This window comes from Balaenoptera ricei, chromosome 8 (assembly GCF_028023285.1).
Source record: "Balaenoptera ricei isolate mBalRic1 chromosome 8, mBalRic1.hap2, whole genome shotgun sequence".
Taxonomy (NCBI): Eukaryota; Metazoa; Chordata; class Mammalia; order Artiodactyla; family Balaenopteridae; genus Balaenoptera; species Balaenoptera ricei.
This window is the reverse complement of record NC_082646.1, coordinates 86,186,682-86,205,655: the sequence shown is the minus strand read 5'-3', so window position 1 is coordinate 86,205,655 and position 18,974 is coordinate 86,186,682. Positions and strand designations below refer to the sequence as shown.

The 18,974-nt window shown below is 36.9% G+C and overlaps 1 protein-coding gene across 22 annotated transcripts in view; it reads left to right on the top strand.

The window, feature by feature from the left end:
• The window catches only part of DCDC1 (doublecortin domain containing 1), a 466,050-nt gene that overhangs the window by 199,991 nt on the left and 247,085 nt on the right, over positions 1–18,974 (top strand). For 21 of the 22 annotated variants that reach the window (XR_009504676.1, XM_059931315.1, XM_059931310.1 and 18 more), the window contains one exon: positions 18,669–18,761. Coding sequence is in view for 21 of the 22 variants with exons in the window: in XM_059931315.1 (XP_059787298.1) it covers positions 18,669–18,761 (93 nt within the window). In the remaining variant the exon portion in view is untranslated. Of the gene's footprint in view, positions 1–3,550; positions 3,636–18,668; positions 18,762–18,974 lie in introns of those variants that run through there. The other variant, XM_059931330.1, reaches the window with a different exon arrangement.

The window sequence follows — 18,974 nt, the reverse complement described above, 5'->3', positions numbered from 1 at the left end:
TGACCTGCACAGTATGTATAAATTTAAAAAAAATTAGTTGCTGATATCTAGAAATCAGGAGATTTTTACTTTAAATTCTAGATTTTGGTTTCTCAGAAAATCTGGAACATCTGGCAATACCCTAGACCACTTTTCCACATGACAACATTTTGTGGGGCTGAGTGGCAGTTGCCACCTTTAGACAGAATTCATACTCTTCAGTTGAACATAGATGCTATATTATCTGCTTTTCTCATTTTTACGTTCCTAGCCAACAGACCTCTTCTCTGGAGCTGTGCTGTACTTGACATGTGGCTAGTCCAAATGAGACATGCTGTAAGTGTGAAATTCACACTGGATTTCAAAGATTTGGCATGAAATAGCATGGCAAAATATTTCATTAATAATTTTTGTATTGATTGTGTTTTTAAATGGTAATATTTTGGTTAAATAAATTACTAAAATAAATTTAACTTGTTTCTTTTTACCTTTTTTAAAATGTGGCTACTAGACAATTTAAGATTACATGTGTGCCTCACATTAGATTTCTGTTGGACAGTACTACTCTTGATGGTCATGGCCTAGTACAGGGGTTGCTAAACAATAGTGCATGAGCCAAATCTGACTGGTTTCCTGTTTTGGTATGATCCACAAGTTAAGAATGATTTTCACAGGTGAATATTTGCAATTCTTTTGATTATAGGGAACATTTAGCTTTGAACCCCAATTAAGTGAAATGTTATTCCCCCCCAAAGAATTTTATTTTTCTCATTAGTAGACTTGTAGTACAAAACATTGTACTCAATTATGATTATTATTATATTTTGAATTTCCTCAAAAGTTTATGAAAATTTGTTTTTTTTCTCTTGTTATTCAAGTTCCTATATTTTATCCTTGATGTTCCTTCTTGGTGTGCAAAGCCTAAAATATTTACTATCTGTCTTTTTACAGAAAAAGTTTACTAACCGTTGGTCCAAGAGGAAGCTGATGCAGGCAGCTTTCCGAGGAAGTTAAGCATAGTGGAAATGCTCTGGATTCTGATAGGCAAGGGTTCCAATCTTATAAATTGATCTACTCTCTGAGTCGTAGTTTTCTTTTTTTTTTTCTTTTAAAGATTTATTTATTGATTGATTGCTATGTTGGGTCTTCGTTTCTGTGCTAGGGCTTTCTCTAGTTGCGGCAAGTGGGGGCCACTCTTCATGGCGGTGCGCGGGCCTCTCACCATCGTGACCTCTCTTGTTGCGGAGCACAGGCTCCAGATGCGCAGGCTCAGTAGCTGTGGCTCACGGGTCTAGTTGCTCCGCGGCATGTGGGAATCTTCCCAGACCAGGGTGCAAACCCGTGTCCCCTGCATTAGCAGGCAGATTCTCAACCACTGCGCCACCAGGGAAGCCCGAGTCTTAGTTTTCTTATCTGTAAAATGGCAATAATGATTCCTTTCTGAATTGTTTTGAAGATTAGGTAAGATACTGTACAAGATGTTTTGTGGAACAGGTGACTAGCACTTCCTCTGCCTAGAATGCTCTTCCTTGTCATACCTGAGCTGGTGACTTCTTGCCCATCTTTAGCGTAGTAACATTTCTAGCTAAGAGAAGTATTTCTTGCTCTGGCCCCAAGCCTAGGTTAGCTCTCCCTGGAAATCCTGCACTTTTTTTATGCTTATCATACTTACTGCTGTTTGTCCCACATCTATCTGCTTTCTAAGATTTTAAGGTCTATGAGGGAAGTGTCTTGATAACCCCTGTTTTCTAGGACTAACACATAATAAGTATTCAATGTTTTTTTTGAGTGGTGTTGATGCAAAATGCTATACATATGACCCAAAAAACTAGAAGAATTCAGAGGGAAGAGATTTGTTTTTTCCACAGAGATTTCAAAGTTTGTGTCTAGAGATTTTGGCCATGTTTTAGGACATATAATTTAAACATGCTTTATTATTCTCTTCTACAATACTTGGATTTTCTCACTCATCTTTCTTAAAGATGAGTGAGGAAATGCAAGTAAAACACTAAACACAGTGCCGGGCACATAGTAAGGCCTCAACAAATTCTCTCTTCTCTAATGGTAGATGATGATGATAAATCAGAATATTGAACATAAAAATAAGCAAAGTATCTATGTACTTGATAAAATTGAGAGATCAAAAATTTTGGAGAACAGAAGGGAATCCATTTTAGAGAAAGTAAATTAGTCATTCCAGCACCCAAATTCAAACCACTCTCGTCAACAGAAGTCAACTTTATTTTTTTAATGAACAGGATTTGAAGTATAGGACAGTAAAAATTTAGAATCCAGATCAACTTCTGAAAACCAAAACTAAATTTTGTCCTGAGTTTATATATTAGTTACAAGTTTATATGCTAAATGTTTATGTGTCAAAATGTTTCTGGTCAGAATGACAACTGGCAGTTGTGGCTCCTGTCCCTTCAGAACACGAGGCTTAACAGCTGGGAAGAAAAAGCACGTAGTAGGGTCCACGTTAGCCTTTGCCAACAGGAATGGACACTAAGGCTCTAGAGAGGATGGAGCTGATTATAAAATGCAGCCTCAGGGTTCTCTCTTACAGCCTTACCTAACCTTGTAATGGAGGTCGCCCGTTATATTTTAAAAGGCCAGATTTGGATGATGAACATGGTTCCAGAAGATGGAGTCATTATCCTCCTTAATTTTATATATAGTACCAAACTTCAGGAATTTCTGGAATTTCTTTTGAGAATTCTATGTATTCCAGCCATAGTTTTCCAAGTCTTCAGCTTTATTCAGTTTAACCAATATTTGTCAAGTATCTACTGTGTGCTGGGCATTAAGGATATAGAGTTGAATATAGATTCAGAACCTACTTTAGAGGAGCTCAGAGTCTGGTGGATGAGATCAGTGTGCAAGAGACACCAATTCACTGCATAAGTGCTGTGATAGCACTCTGCACAGTTACTGTAGAAGCATCAAAGATGGGCTCCCATGCCTAGGACCTAGAACCAATCAAAGCAGTCTTCCTGGTCGAGTTAAACCAGAGTCAGTGTGTGTGTGTGTGTGTGTGTGTGTGTGTGTGTGTGTGTGTAAGGGAGGTGGTGGTAGTATAACCTAGAGTTATGGCCATCTATTTTTATCCTTGTAACTTTCTTAACCCACAATAAAACTCGAGGTTATAACACAATGACTATGGTGGTAATTCTCAGTGGTGGTGGAGAAGGCTCAGAATGGGATAGGGGATGTAAAGAATGGATCTTGAGATTCTCTCACAATATCAGGGTGTAGGGGCATTGGTGAGTAGCTGTAGAAATGGGATTTTGGTGGCATAGAGTAAGGCCAAGTCAGAGTTGTGGACAAAGATGAGAAATGAGGCAAGGGAAGAGGAAGAAGCCAGATAACGAGGCCATGATAAGGAGCATGGGTTTGTATCCTGTGAGCAGTGGGGAGTCACTGAAGAGTTTTGAGTGGACAGTGACGTAGTCAGATTTTTGCCTTAGAGCCTAAAAACAGGCTAAATAAAAAATGCAGATATGTGTGGGTTTTGCCTGTTCAAGATTTTTAAAGTTTTTGATCAAGTACTGAGAAAATATCCAAACTTTAGGACTGTATTCCTGTATGGCAACAATATGATGGAGATCAGTAGCAGTTGACCCATTGGATGAAGCATCTACCGTCTTTCAGGGACCACACATTAAAGCTCATGGAAGGGTTCTGTTCCAAGTTTGATCACTGCTGAACAGGTCAGTGTGAATGCTGTTTTGTGATTATTCAGGACTGAACCAGTTGCCCTGCCCTATAACGGCAGAGTTTGTCATGATTATTATGTCTTAACCAGGACCAAATGGAACAGGAAAAGGATCAGTAACCTTAAAGATGGCCAAGGGTGCAGAGTGGAGAGTATAGGCCCATCCTAGTAGATGGAAAGATAGTAAATAACTAATCATACAAATGTATGAGCTGGTGTGCTAGAGTTATGAATAGACTGCTCTGGCAGCACAAAAAGGATGACAGATTGCCTTGGGAAAAGCAACCTGAAGAGAGGTTAGAGAAGACTTTATTAAACAGAGAAGAAAGTTTTCCCCAGACAGTCTTAGAGTTCACTTGTTATCTCAGATGAATTATTTCACTCTCAAGAGTATCATGGTTGGAAAGTAGATCACATGGTCACCCTATATAGAGCAGCAGTGTGTTGGAGACTTCTAGCCTTCCAGCAGAATCATTCTCTCTTTTTGACCTTGGCGACACTATCTCCCAGCCTGACTTGCAGTTGGAGGTGGCCCTGTGACTAAGTTCTCTTCAGTGAAATGGGAGCAAAAGTGATGTGTTCCCAGCAGCAGAAGAACTGAGGAAGTATGAAAATAAAAAGCCAATGTGCTTCTTTCCCTATCCCAAACTTCTCATGTCACAAATCTAGCTTGTACTATGATTAGAGGAGAGCTTGAAATCAGGCATGACACTGAAATTTTGAACAAGGTTGGATGAAATTTTAATACCTGTATGTACTAGGTAGTTCTAGATCTGCTTAAGATGTTTTGTAAGGGACAGCTGAAGACATTGCCATGCAATAAAAAGCAAGTTGCCAAATAATATGGCGGTGATACCATTTCTGTAAACATAAAATATATTTTATATGTACTTATATTTCTATTTATGTGCATAGGAGGAGGTCCAAGCTATTAAATACAAAACTGTTAACAGTACCTCTGAGTTCTCATTAACTGTACTAATCAATTGTATTAGAATGCATTAATAGAAATTTTCAGAGTGGAAAAATAACATTGGGTGTTAATTTTGATAATCCTAGAGATGAAGTGAATGTTTGGTAAGGAATTATACACAAGTACTTTAATACGTTTGATGATAGCTGTTGCCGGTCAGTGGATCTTAATCTAGGTTTTTTGGGTTTTTTTTGTACAAACCTAAAACAAATTCTCCTAAAGTCTCTAAATGTAATTTATTTTCTTATTAATGTCATCAAATGTCAATTCATATAAATAGAATTCTGATTTTTTTTTTAAATTTATTTATTTATGGCTGTGTTGGGTCTTCGTTTCTGTGCGAGGGCTTTCTCCAGTTGCGGCAAGTGGGGGCCACTCTTCATCGCGGTGCGCGGGCCTCTCATTATCGCGGCCTCTCGTTGCGGGGCACAGGCTTCAGATGCGCAGGCTCAGTAGTTGTGGCTCACGGGCCTAGTTGCTCCGTGGCATGTGGGATCTTCCCAGACCAGGGCTCGAACCCGTGTCCCCTGCATTGGCAGGCAAATTCTCAACCACTGCGCCACCAGGGAAGCCCTGGAATTCTGATTTTTAACTCTGATCTTTCATAATCAAATGCTCTAATATGAAGGAAGAATTTGCCAATTTGTCTGTTACTATTTCCTCCATTTTTAAATCATATTTCCTGATGCATCCGAGACGTAATTAAAAACCATGGGCCCTGGAGTCAGACATGCCTGCATTTGAATCTCAGTTCTTTAAATTTCTTTACTGTGTGTTAACAGGCAAGTTACTTTACCTCTTTAAGCATCATTTACAGGACTTCCTGAAGCGTTTTTGAGGATTAAATGCTATAGTGCATCCCCAGTGCCCAGAACAGTGTGACAGAGTCCCACCCTTATCTCTACACAGTCTTTGCTCTCATCTCAGTTCACTTTTAAGAAGCAGTAAATATAGTTTAATGCAGTTATTAAATAAGAATTCATAAACCTTCCATTGCCCTGCATTAATTTACACTACCCAGCCTCTCAAAAAAGTTTAACTCAAAAAAGTTTAACAGGCTGTTGGTAATTTGAAAGCAAAGGTGTTAATAGTATTTTATGTTTTTTGTCTCTTTTTGTAAATTTCTTGTTTTCTTCTGAATTATATTTTATCTTTCAAAGACTGAAATAAAATGAGGGAAAAGATAATTATGTTGGGACAAATGTGGACAGAAGACAGGTTTTAAAAATGAGTAGTAACATATATATATTGGTGGGTAACAGGAAAAGAAGCAATATTAAAAAGAGTCTTTTTTTAATTGCAAGATTCATGCATGTATATGTATTAATATTGTAGAAAATTTAGTTTATAGAGATAAACTGATGTAAATAAGAAAAAAGCTACACCATCCACAGTCTCACCAGTCTGAGTAGTTATTCTCAATATTTTAGTATATATCCTTCTCATATACTGATATATATTTAAAATCTAACTTACTTTTTTAAAAAAGTAAATTAATTTTAATTTATTTTTGGCTGTGTTGGGTCTTCATTGCTGCACGTGGGCTTTCTCTAGTTGTGGCGAGCGGGGGCTACTCTTTGTTGCGATGCACGGGCTTCTCATTGTGGTGGCTTCTCTTGTTGCGGAGCACGGGCTCTAGGTGCGCGGGCTTCAATAGTTGTGGCACGCGGGCTCAGTAGTTGTGGTTTGCAGGCTTTAGAGCGTAGACTCAGTAGTTGTGGCACATGGGCTTAGTTGCTCCGCGGCATGTGGGATCTTCCCAGACCAGGGCTCGAACCCGTGTCCCCTGCATTGGCAGGCGGATTCTTAACCACTGTGCCACCAGGGAAGTTCCCTTATTTACTTTATGAGACAATTTTTTCAGGTAGTATATTGTTGCCATTTCCCATTATTAAATATTCTATAGCATTATTTTAAATGGATGATGATATTCTAGTCAAAAGCTTTATTTTACTAATCTTCTTAATTTTGAAATTTATGTATGCAATTTTTTTTACTGTTGCAAAACAATGTTTTGTCATCATTTTAGTCAGTTTTCTGGTGCATATCCATAATTATTTCCTATTGAAAAATTCCTAGAAGTGAAATGTCCAGATAAAAGGTTGTGCACATTTTAAAGGTTTGATATACATTGCCAAAGTTTCCTCTAATGAGCTGTAACATTTATGCTTTCATTAGCAATACGTGAAAACACCAGTTTCCCTGTATTCAGTATACCTTGAATTCACTAATCCTGATCAGTAGAAAAAATTTTTTGACCGGTCAGTAAGTTAAACACATCATCTCATTGTTTTACTTTGAATTATTTTATTAGTAGTAATATTGAACTTTATATGTGTGTTTTCTTTGACAATTGTATTTTTTTAATGAATTGAGTGTTCATTTCCTTTGCTCCTATTTTCCTTGGTGTTTATCTTTTTCTTAATTAGTTTTTTAGTCTACTTAGAAGTGTTCTTTACATATTAAGGATATTAACCTATTGTCATGTTGCAAATATTTTCTCAGTATATTGTTGCTTTTCGATTTTATTAAAGCTCCTTTTTGAGATACAGAAGTTTAAGACTTTCATTTATTTAAATCTATCCATGTAAGACTTAGAGAGACATTTTCTTTTCAGACTCTACAAATTCAACTATATTATCTTCCAGCACTTTTATAATTATATTTAAATCTTTAAGTCACTAAAAATGTTTAAAGTAAAAAAATGGATCCAACATATTTTTCTAAAGTGTTAGTCAGTTGTTCATTTCAATACTACTTACAAAATCCACCCCTTTCCTTTTTGAATTGAAATTTGGACCACAACCCCTTCTCTGAACTTTCTGGGGCTAGATGTATTTTGGAACTCATAATGTTTGGAATTTTAGAAAGTAATGTAGCACATAGACCATATAGTGTATAACAACTGTAGTGGGGTCTGAAACAGTTCCCTGTACTAAAGTACTTTAATATTTTCACAGTAAAACATTCACACTAAGTGATATAAGTAATGTCTATAAATCAGTCCTTGCTAGGTTTTGCTGCCTGATAAGTTCTAAAAAAACATTCAGTTTTCAGAAATTTTTGAATTTTGTAATTGTGACTAAGAGATTTTAGACTTGTATCACATGTAACATGTCATAAAGCCCTAAGTATATAAGTTGTGTCTATTTTGGCCTGACATTTAGTTCTATCTTCTGTCATGGTACACAGTGTGATACACTGCTTTAGTGATTTTTGTTTTAAGGTACGTTTTAATACTAGTTTTACTATTTCACCTTTTTTCCAAAAGTTTCTTGGTCATAGTTTTTAGATGTATTAGAGAATTTTTTCCTCAAGGCTCAAATTACATGGGAGAATTATAGATTAGTTTGGGGGAAGCACAGCAGACAGGGTTGAGCCGTGCTGACGATGGACAGAGTTGTGCTTCTGTGTCTGGGCACTGAGTCACGTTTGTACTCACTCTTGAATAACTCCTCAACTTTCAAGACCAACTTGAGAATCGCTGGTCTCTTGACACATATCTGAAAGTATATCTTGCTGGACACCCCGAGGTGCTCTCATGTTATCTCATATTTATCTTAAAACCTCCTAGGAGCTATGCTATAAAGAAACCCATTTATCTTGGTTTAACTTAGTGTTTAGGAAGATCATTTGACCACAAAATCCCTATATCACAATACCCAGTACATAGTTTAGGAAACATTTGTCCAGTGAGAAATAAAAGTACTTATAATTTGAGGATTTTCATCCATCACTAATCCATCACAGGTGTTTATTGAATGTCTGCTATCTTCCTGTTATGGTTTATTTATTAGGGGATATAAAAGAATCGTAAGACATGGTACCTTACCCCAGGAGCAAACATAATGAAAACAATTAGGGAAATGCTGACTGTGGAAGTGTAATTCTCAATGGACTGTTAGCCCTCTGAAGGTACAGAGGCACCTAATCGAAATTTGTATCACTGGAACCAGCACAGTGCATTGTTTGTATCAGCACTATCATTCAGTAAATATACTAGATAAAAGAGTGAAAGAAGGGAGAGAGGAAGGGGCACCATCTATAGGATATGGCAGTATATTTTGGCTCATACATGCACATGAGGGGAAAACAAAGCCAGAGTGGGCTTCACAAATGGGACTGGGCCAAAGTTGGGTGACAAAGGATTGATGGGGACATTTCCCCCATCACTGTGGGAAATAATGATTGAAAATAGGCTTATTGGAGATGTAAGGTGTATCACACCTAGCCTGAAAATAGGCTTATTGGAGATGTAAGGTGTATCACACCCAGCCAAACACATGTTCAGACACTGTTCTAGAAGGATAGAGGCCCATCTGACTTACCCTCTCTGGGCTCCAGAATCCTAACTATGGTTCTCAAGGAGTTCTCTGATTCAGATAGCTATTTTAGTGGGTGAGAAAAAATGCAGTTCATTACCCTGTGTAAAATAATGAAACATTCTAGTGCGGGAAATGGTGCAGGACTGGTCTAACAAAAATAGAGTTTTGTTAGACATAATTAAGTAGACATAATTCAGAAGCAGCCTGCCACATAAATGCTTCTCAGATGAACTCTGAAGTTTTTTTCAAGAATCCATAAACAATAAAATGGTTTCCTTGATACCCTTATTTGATTTACTCAATTTAGTAATTACCAGCTTATCAATTTCCCCCCAAAATGTACAGTCTGATTGTGTTTTATTTCTCTCCTTTGCTTTATAAATACTGTTTTTGCCTTTGTTCCTTGGCTCTGTCTATAAACAGATTCTCTCACATGTGTGGACACAATTTGTGTGCAAAATAACTACTAACTGACTCTGAGTTATTTTCTGACACAAATATTACTTTCTTCCTGAGCTCTTGCCCACTGGATCTGGGGGGAAAATAACTGAATGTCCAACTCAGTTCAAAGCTTAGTCTGATCTGATCATTTAAATAGTTATTTTAAGTCATTATTTCTCTCAGATAGACTCTCCTGTATTTTGTTGGTTTCCTTCAGGTAGTATATGGAAGAAGAGGTTGTGTGGCTTTCAGATCCTTAAAGCACCGGGGTAAGGGGCCCCTGACCTCATGCTGGCCCATTGGAATGTACATGTTGGCCCAGCAGCTGCTCGCCAGTGGAAGGATGTCCCTTGTTCACCTAGTTGCTGGATGCTCTTCTGGCCTGCAGTGTGTGAACTTACAGCTCACTCTCTTGGCCCAGGCACTTTCTCTGGTGGTGCTTCCTGGATGATCCAGCCTCAGCTTGACTTCCGGTGGTGGTAGAGATAGCCCTCCAAAGTCTGACTGAGACACCCATTTGGCCCTGGCTCAGCTGGTTTGTGGTGCTGCTCTCAGTACAGAGCAAGCTCTCCTCGCTATGTGAATAGCCTGTGATAGACTGAGATGCTTCCGTGTCACAAGACCCAGAAACCAAGGGTGGTTCAGGAGAGGTAAACCTCAGGCCTCCCTCTGCCTGCCCGTATCATGTCATCTTGTCAACCTGGTTGTTTCCTAAGTTGCTGCAGGACAGTTTCCTCCCTGTGTCCATACTGAGGGGAGGGGAACAGAAGACCCCTCTGCCCAAGGATTGTTTCCACTTACCTGACACTTGTCTCCCTTCCCAAGCCACACCCTGAAAGAGGGGAACTTAAGACCTGATTCTTCTGGCTATTTTACTTTCTTGCTTCTCTCTCTAAGACTTCTTCCAATGTTTCCTCTAGGACAGAAGGAGGTAGGCTTTAATTTTGTTCCTACATTGTATCTTATTCCTGATTCCAGCAAAGGCTTAATAGCAGTCAGTCATTACTCTTAATTTACAAAGGGAAATTTATGGGCTGAGTCATCTAAATTTAGCTGTTGATATGCTAATGGGAGTGGTAAAGGGTTTTCTTGAAAGGCAGATCCTTTTTCAAGGCAACAGTCTTATATGCAGGGATATTGCTTTGTTGCACATTTCTGTTGTACATGACAGAAGCAATATCATTGTGACAAATCTTAGGGATACCTGGAATAGTCTGGGCAGTCTTGTAGGTGGAAAGGCCAAAAAGAAAAGCATCATCTTTAAACCATTACTCTTGTTACATTACCCATTATAATACCCAAAGGACACATTATTAAGACATTCGAGTGGGATACCTTTAGTTACTAGGAATAGAGACTCATTCAGATCTTCTAAAGTAATGCGGCATTTACCGTGAGGACATATATGACATATCTGTTAGAGTTTATTAGTTGCAATCAGTGGGGTCTGTCTCAGGCTAACTTAGGCAAAAACAGAATTTAATGGGATGGCAGGTGGTAGCACATGGAATTCAAGGAAAGACCAAACAAAGGGGCTGTAGAAAGAACTGGAACAACTCCAGACATCTGGATTTAAGGGACAATCTCCTCAGAGTGCTAGTAGTGGGACAGATTCTCTCCAACTGTTTATGTCTCTGTATGGTTCCCCTCATGACTCTGTATCTCTGAAGAGAGAGGCTGGTTGGTCTGGGGAGGCCAGGGGTCTACCTCTTGGCCAGAGTAGTACAGTCGCTCCAAAACTACACATGATGGTGGAAGAAATGGCGTAGAGAGTCAGTCTGAGAGGGCAAGCTGAGTTAAATTTAGGGCATGTGGCATTCCTAATTGTGATAGAATGTTTAGGCAGAAAGTTTATAATCTGGCTACTAAGTCAGGACTAACTCAGCACCACTTTCCCCACAAATGTGGAAAGGCTAAAATTTGTTTATGATTACTTTTTTTAAAAAACAGGGAAGGAAGGAGATGTTAAAAGTAGTTTGTTTCTTTAATTAAGTTAAATAAATTGAAGGTAAGCTCTTATGGAGAATTCTCTTTTACATCCCTTTAGACAAACTATAAATATTTTAAAATATTACTGTTTTAAAATGGTCATGAAGTGTTTGCTGGTTTTTAAATATTACGAAGGTTTCTTTTTAAAATTCTCCTTTTAAACAAACTGACCTCAAAAAGCTACAGGCTCTGGTAAAGGTAGCTTTTTTTCAAAGAATTGGCAAGGATGGGAGAGGAATCCCTGTCTTTGGAAGGCCTGGGCTGTATGAACCATCACTATTGCCCAGTGTCTCAGAACTAATTTGTGGCAGAGCCAGAATTCGCAGCTAGTTTTGAATTAAGGATTCTGCTCTTTTCCCCAAGTGTAAAAGTGGCACTCTTGAATTTTTTTTGTAGAAGGGATTTAAGTGAGATAACCCTGTTAGAAGTGGGGGCTAGGTCAGGACTTTCTTTTTTTTTTTTTTTTTTTTTAACTTATTTATTTATTTATTTATTTATTTTTGGCTGCGTTGGGTCTTCGTTTCTATGCGAGGGCTTTCTCTAGCTGTGGCAAGCGGGGGCCACTCTTCATCGCGGTGCGCGGGCCTCTCACTATCGCGGCCTCTCCTATTGCAGAGCACAGGCTCCAGACGCGCAGGCTCAGCAGCTGTGGCTCACGGGCCCAGTTGCTCCGCGGCATGTGGGATCCTCCCAGACCAGGGCTCGAACCCGCGTCCCCTGCATTGGCAGGCAGATTCTCAACCACTGCGCCACCAGGGAAGCCCAGGACTTTCTTAAGGTCCAGGTCTAAGACTGGAACTGAGTTAAGTATACATAGCTTGAGAGGATGGGGCTGAGCCAAGGGAAAGCTAAGTACTGAGTCCTCCATTATGCCCTTACTATAGGACTAGCACCTTATTGGGATTGACATGTATACACTAATACGTATAAAATAGATAACTAATAAGAACCTGCTGTTTAAAAATTAAAAAAAAAAGAAAGAAGAGAAATAGATTAGGTTACACTAACTATCTAGTCCTTGTTGTCATTCCTTCCATTCAGACCATTGCCAAGGCTCTCCCACTTGGATCAGCTATGTCCTTTCTCTCTGCTTATGCTTTAAGGCTCAGTTTTCTCTCCTTCCCCTCCCAAAGTCATGCCAAAGCAATCACTGATTGTGTTTAGAACAAATTTTATCATGTAATTAATTACTAATTAGTAATATTAATTAATAATATTGCTCTATAATATCACTACTTTTCCTAGCTAGGTACTGCCCATCGTTTTTTGACTTTCTGTCTCCAACCACTCCATCCCCCAATAATATTTTTGCCCTTTATACTTATAGATTGTATTGTTTATACCTCCATTTGACAATTAATTATGATCTACCTTCTGCCACATATTGTTTCTCACTTTCTATTGCTTTTTATTTATTTATTGTCTCCTCAACCGTATCACACCTTGCTATTAACCTATTTGTACCTAGAAAAATGTCTAGTACAGTTGTTGCATGTGAAAGCATGTTATTTAATGCTGTGATTTTCTAAACTGGTGAGGTGATTTGGAATCAACTGGATTCAATTCTAGGTTCCAACTCTCTCCTTGCCTATAACACCAACTTTATTTAATTAAGAGCTAAGCGTTTGTTTAACGATTTCAGAGACCACCCCTCCCCGCCCCACCATGAGGACCATTTATTAAACAGACCATGTGTATTTTTCATTTGCCCAGCCTAATTATAAACCTTGAATCCTGGTCTGGTGCTTCTTCACAGTCCCTAGCTTGATTTTGAATAAATAGTAGGTTTTTAATAAACATTAAGATGAAGTAAGAGTATTACATTTATATCATGAATTTTAGGTTTAGTTCAGTTCTAAAGGATATTTAAATTAAGTCAAAAATAGTTCAGACTTCTTTAACATTACAAGTGTTGAGCACATGAAATCATTTCTTAAAGAGATTCACACACACACACACACTTCAAAAACCCCATTTCAGAGTTCCATGAATCACCTTTAATATTTATGGCAGGAACAGATAGCATTTATTTGACATGTTGACCTGTTTACCAATTTGATTTTGTACATTTGAAATTTTCAAACCATTGCCTATATTTTGGTTTCATCTTTCTTGACAGGTAGGGAACCAAAAATATCAGCCTGATCCAATTTAAAATGATACAGACTCATTATCGTTTAATTCCTTTACCAATTTTTGTGTGTGTGGCCACTCTTTAACAATTCCATTAATGCATGTCCACGCACAAATTATTTAGGTTGACAAAATTCAGAGTTTTTTTCTGGACATCCGTGATACCAAGTAGTGGCTTCCCCCGCACTCCTAGCAGCCGCCTCCTGTTCCCATACATAAATGGCAGCCAGCAATGGCTGGAAACAAAGGACTCTCTCCCAGTCTCTGAATACAGTGACATTCATTCTGAGAGAAGCAGGGGCAGCTTTTTGAAAGCCGACTTCTTCAGCTCGACAATAACACACAATGAGTTATTGACTTGTTTATGTACGGAGCTCTTTTCAGTAACTAACTCTGACTCCCACAGTCTGGACAAATGATTGATTTCGTGGTTAGAAAAAGAGAAAGCTCTCGCGCTAAACTCTGTAGTGCAAACTACTTCTTCCCCATTTGTTCCCTAACTGAATAGGACCTTATTAAAATGCACTTTCCAAAAAAATACCTGCAGCTGGTCTTTATAACCATGTTTTGTATATATAAATAAGTAATTTGTCCCAGTCTTTTGTATATTAACAGACCATTGGGAAACTTGTCAATATATATGAAGGCTGATTGTCCTGTTGTTTATGCTAAACTGTATTGCCTGTATTGATCTGCATGTAAAATATGGATCAAATAATTTATTAATAGATCAATATTTACTGGTCAAAAAGATTTTTGATAGAAAGATAGATTCAGTTTTCTTCTTGGGTTATGTTTTTTTATTAAGAACATTATACACAACACATATCATATGCTTAACATTTAAATCTTTAGCTGTTCTTCTGGAGAATACAGAGAAAACTGCATGCAGAACTACAGTTCAGAGCACTGACAGTTTGGTTAGACTAATAGACTCTTCCCTCTTTGGCTGGTACCTATCTGGAATGTCAATATGAATTAGATAGAACATACCAGTGTTTGATTACTGTAGCTTTTCTAAAAATATTAATAACTAGACTCTAGAGTTTACTTTAGAGTTATTTTCTCCTATAAAATAGATTTTATTTTATCTTAATATCGTGTTAAAATTTTCACACAATTAGTCTTTATGATTTTCATAAATATGCCTTAAAATATTTTTGGGGGGAGTTAAAAAAACAGGACAAAAAAACCATGTAATGTCAATGATACCATAAAATGAGATTACTGCTGTTCTGTCTGTATTTCTCCAGCAGGAGGTTTTGAGCCTGTTTTCCTCTCAAGGATGTCCATAGTAGAGCTTTCCTGAGCCAGCAAATGTTTGAAGAATTCCTCAAAATTAAGAGTACTTTCTATTATAGTCACAATGGGCCATATGTTTTGTATAAAACTATATATACATTACTAATCTATGACCCTTTAGGGCTTTAGAGAAAGTATAATGTCTGCTACGTTAGCATTAATAGTTTTATGTAAAATATAGTCTAAAAGGTAACAACCACTAGAAATCATTTCATTGGAATCTGTTGTTTCAGGTATACTTTTGTGGATTTCTTTTCTTAATTCCTAAACAAATTGAGGTGAATTTACTCCTTTTTAATCTTGTTTCTCTAACCAGACCATTGTCTTGAATCATTTTGTTCACTTTTCTTTGACAGAGCCATTGTGTTCCTTGTTTCTTCCATATCTGCTACTGTCTTTGACTAGTCTCTTGTCTGTTTTTTTCTGGTTACCATTAATATTGAATGAGCCAACTTTAATCTAATTTAGGATAGCCAGTGTTTGTTACTTACATATTTTTAAAATCTTAGCAGCAAGCTCTGGTGAAAATGGTGAATTAAACCTTCCTTATTTAGCTTGGTAAGTTTTGATGTGTATCACAAATATTTGGGGGTGTTTTCTCACATTTACAAAGGGCATGATGTAGTTAGAAAAAAGCGACTTGATTTTCCACTCCCCTGTTTGGTAGAGAGTGGGCTTTTCAGAGTTATATACAAATTTTAGCCATCTTTCTGTTTTTTTATTTAGGTATATTGAGAAATATCACTGCAATGTCTAGTTAACATTCCTCACTATACATAGTTACAGATTTTTTTCCTTGTGATGAGAACTTTTAAGATCTACTCTCTTAGCAACTTTCATATATGCAATACACTATTATTAACTATAGTCACTATGCTATACATTACATCCCCATGACTTACTTATTTTATAACTGAAAGTTTGTACCTTTTGACTTCCTTCATCCATTTTGCCCACCTTTCAACCCCCATTCCACCTCTGGCAACCACCAGTGTTCTCTGTATCTATGAGCTTTTTTTCTTTTTTAAGATTCCATATGTAAGTGAGATCATATGCTATTTATCTTTCTCCATCTGACTTTTTTCACTTAGGATAATGCCCTCAAGGTTCATCCTTCCTGTTTGTTTTGATTTTTAATTTGAAGTGTCTACCTCTTTATACATGAAAATTAGCCTCAGAAATTTCAAGCCCATTGACACAAAATTATTTCATATATTTTAAGTAAGAACAGCAAATCAAAAGCATCTAGTTTTGTCTTAATGAAGAAACAGGATGTTCTCCAAAGTGACAGGAGAGAAGAATCTTACTGTCGTTATTGTGTCTGGAATTTGAGGGAGAGATGCTGTTTGCACTGCATATTATTAATATCTCAAAGTGAAAATGCATTCTCTTAATTTGACTTTTTACTTTCAATAATTTCCTTTAAATGATTGTATTAAGATATCTCTCTTTTTGAATGTCTGGGCTGTTTTCAGAAGAGGCCCCATGTATGTATCCTTATGTTTTGTTGACAATTTATTTCTCAATATCTTACTGGGTTCTCTATTTGGTACTATGCATATGATGCTTTTCAGTAATGTTGATATGTTTTTCCCTCAGCTTATGTAGATTAGGATAGTGCTAGAAGTTGAGTGTTAGAATGAGGTGATTTTTCCAACTGTAGTGGTTTTAGAGGTAAAGAATTCCTACCTTTTAAGGAGTTACTTGGAAGCAGTTCTACATTTCATGGTCCTGGGAGACCACATGAATCAGACCTACTGCAGTGGCACCAAAGAGTTTTATAGCTCTGTTTTTGTTTTGTTTTGCTTCCCTTCAAAAAAGATCTGCTCTGAATGTGTTTGCATTTGGAAATTAATTTTGTGAAGAAAAGATGACCTTGGTGAATATTCCCCAGTCACTCTCCTTCACATATCCTCCTGAAATGAGACTCCCCTGATAAAGAAATAATCATAGAGACTTGACACAAGTACGTTGTGCCATAGTTTACACATAGGCTTCCTTGTGCGGAAGTTGAGTTTGATATTTGACTTTTTATAATATTACATTTTCTGTATTACTTTAGCACAGGAAAAAATATTCCTTGGGGAGATTGATTCTAAGAATAGCTTCACATGATGATTTTTCCCAGTTTTTATTGACATATAATTAACATATGGCCCTGTGTAAGTTTAAGGTGAATAGCGTAATGACTTGACTTTTATATATTGTGAAATGATTACCACAGTAAGCTTAGTTAACATCCACCATTTCATATGGTTTAAAAAAATGTTTTTTTTTTGTTGTGAACTCTTAGGATCTACTGTCTTAACAAACTTTCAAATATACCACATAGCATTGTAACTGTAGTCATCATGTATATCACATGTTGGTTTTTTTTGTTTTTTTTTTAAAACTTGTTTTCAGTGGTTCTCGGTCTAGGACAGGCAAACATCTGCAAACATTTCCTGCTGTCCAAATTCAGTCTGCCTCTTGTTTGTTTTTTAAGTTCTGTTGGAACATAGCCACGCTCATTTGTTTATGTATTTTCTATTTCATGCTACGGGGGCAGAGTTGAGTAATTGCAAAAGAGACTTGTCTGTCCCCCTTTACCCCAAGCCTAAATATTTACTATCTGGCTCTCATAGAAATGTTTGTCAACTCCTTATCTAAGTTGATCATCAGGATCACCTAAGGATTCCTTAGACTTTTCTCCTCTACCAAAACAGAATCTCTGATAAACTGAGCTGTGTCACATATGAGTAGATGAAGACTTCACAGGTTTGATACTATTCTTATAGTATATAAGAATAGGTAGATTGAGGAGGTTATATTGTTGACCCCCACTCCCATTCTATCCCAAGTATAGGAGTGGGTCTTCAGGCAGGGTATAGATTAAAGATTCATGTTAACTCAAACATGATTTGCCAGGCATACAGTTGAGAAAGCCTATTTACAATAACAACAGCATTAACAAAAGAAACAAAACAAAAAACATGGTCATTATTCATTCTTAATCTTCAATAAGGAGATACTACATGGCACGTCCGTTGCTTAAGAATTGTTAAATATTCCAATTCAGAAGGTTCTGTATCAGGCTGTTATTTTCTTTCTTCCTATTAATACCAATCAGCTGAGTGAATATTACTGTGTGAGTTTAGCTTTTTCCTTTTCTTGGAAGTAGCATTTTGTTTTGGTGGGGATTGTTTATAAAGAAATAGAGAATGAGCCACATTCACCTTTTTATTAACATGGGTTTACAGCAGTCGTAGAAGACCTCTATCTGGCTCTGTTCATGGAGCAGGTTGGAAGTAACCGTTCAGGTATTTAAGATAAAACTTACTCTTTGTCGTGAAATATTGTAAATCATTTTGAACCATTTGAGAGTGAATTGACATTTGCTTTTGGTTTATTTCCTTGAATTCTTATCCTGACATAACAGCAGCCAATTTATTCCCTACTGGCAATGAAAGATTTTAATAGGAATATCAGCCTAATTTAAAAAAATTTTGCTATGTTAATTTTGACAAAATGCTTTTAAAAGGTACTCATCAGTGTCAAATGTCTGCAATTAAGGACCCCTTCCCAAATCATATTTTAGTAAGCTTAAAAACAATAAAAGTGGAAGTGAAAAATACAGTGTTAAATGTTTTAAATACACAAACATTTCGACTTATTTAATCTAAATGGAATTCATTTTCACATACGTATGGACCAAGTTAATTTGAAATCACCTTCCATGATTATGCTAAATTAGTTGTTTGAATAAACATTGCTATTAGGTGTCAATAGGTACCGAATTTCATGTCATTTACTTATTTATTTATTTTTCTAGTTGAACCTGGCTGTGGATGAACAGAAAGGGAAAATTACCGAAAAAGTCATTCTTTCAATGACAGCAAAGGAACACCATAAGGCACAAGAAGAAGTAAGGAACTTACTTTTTAAATTGTATTGTAAAACTACAATAAATACTAATTTTAAAATTAAGGCAGATTTTACTTTGATTTGGTAGTGAACCAACTTTGGTTTTCTGATAACAACATAATGAAAAAAACTGGTCAAAACTGGAAATCATTGTATTGATATAGGCACCTTGAAAAATAGTTATATGCTTGAAAGAATAAATCATATTATAATT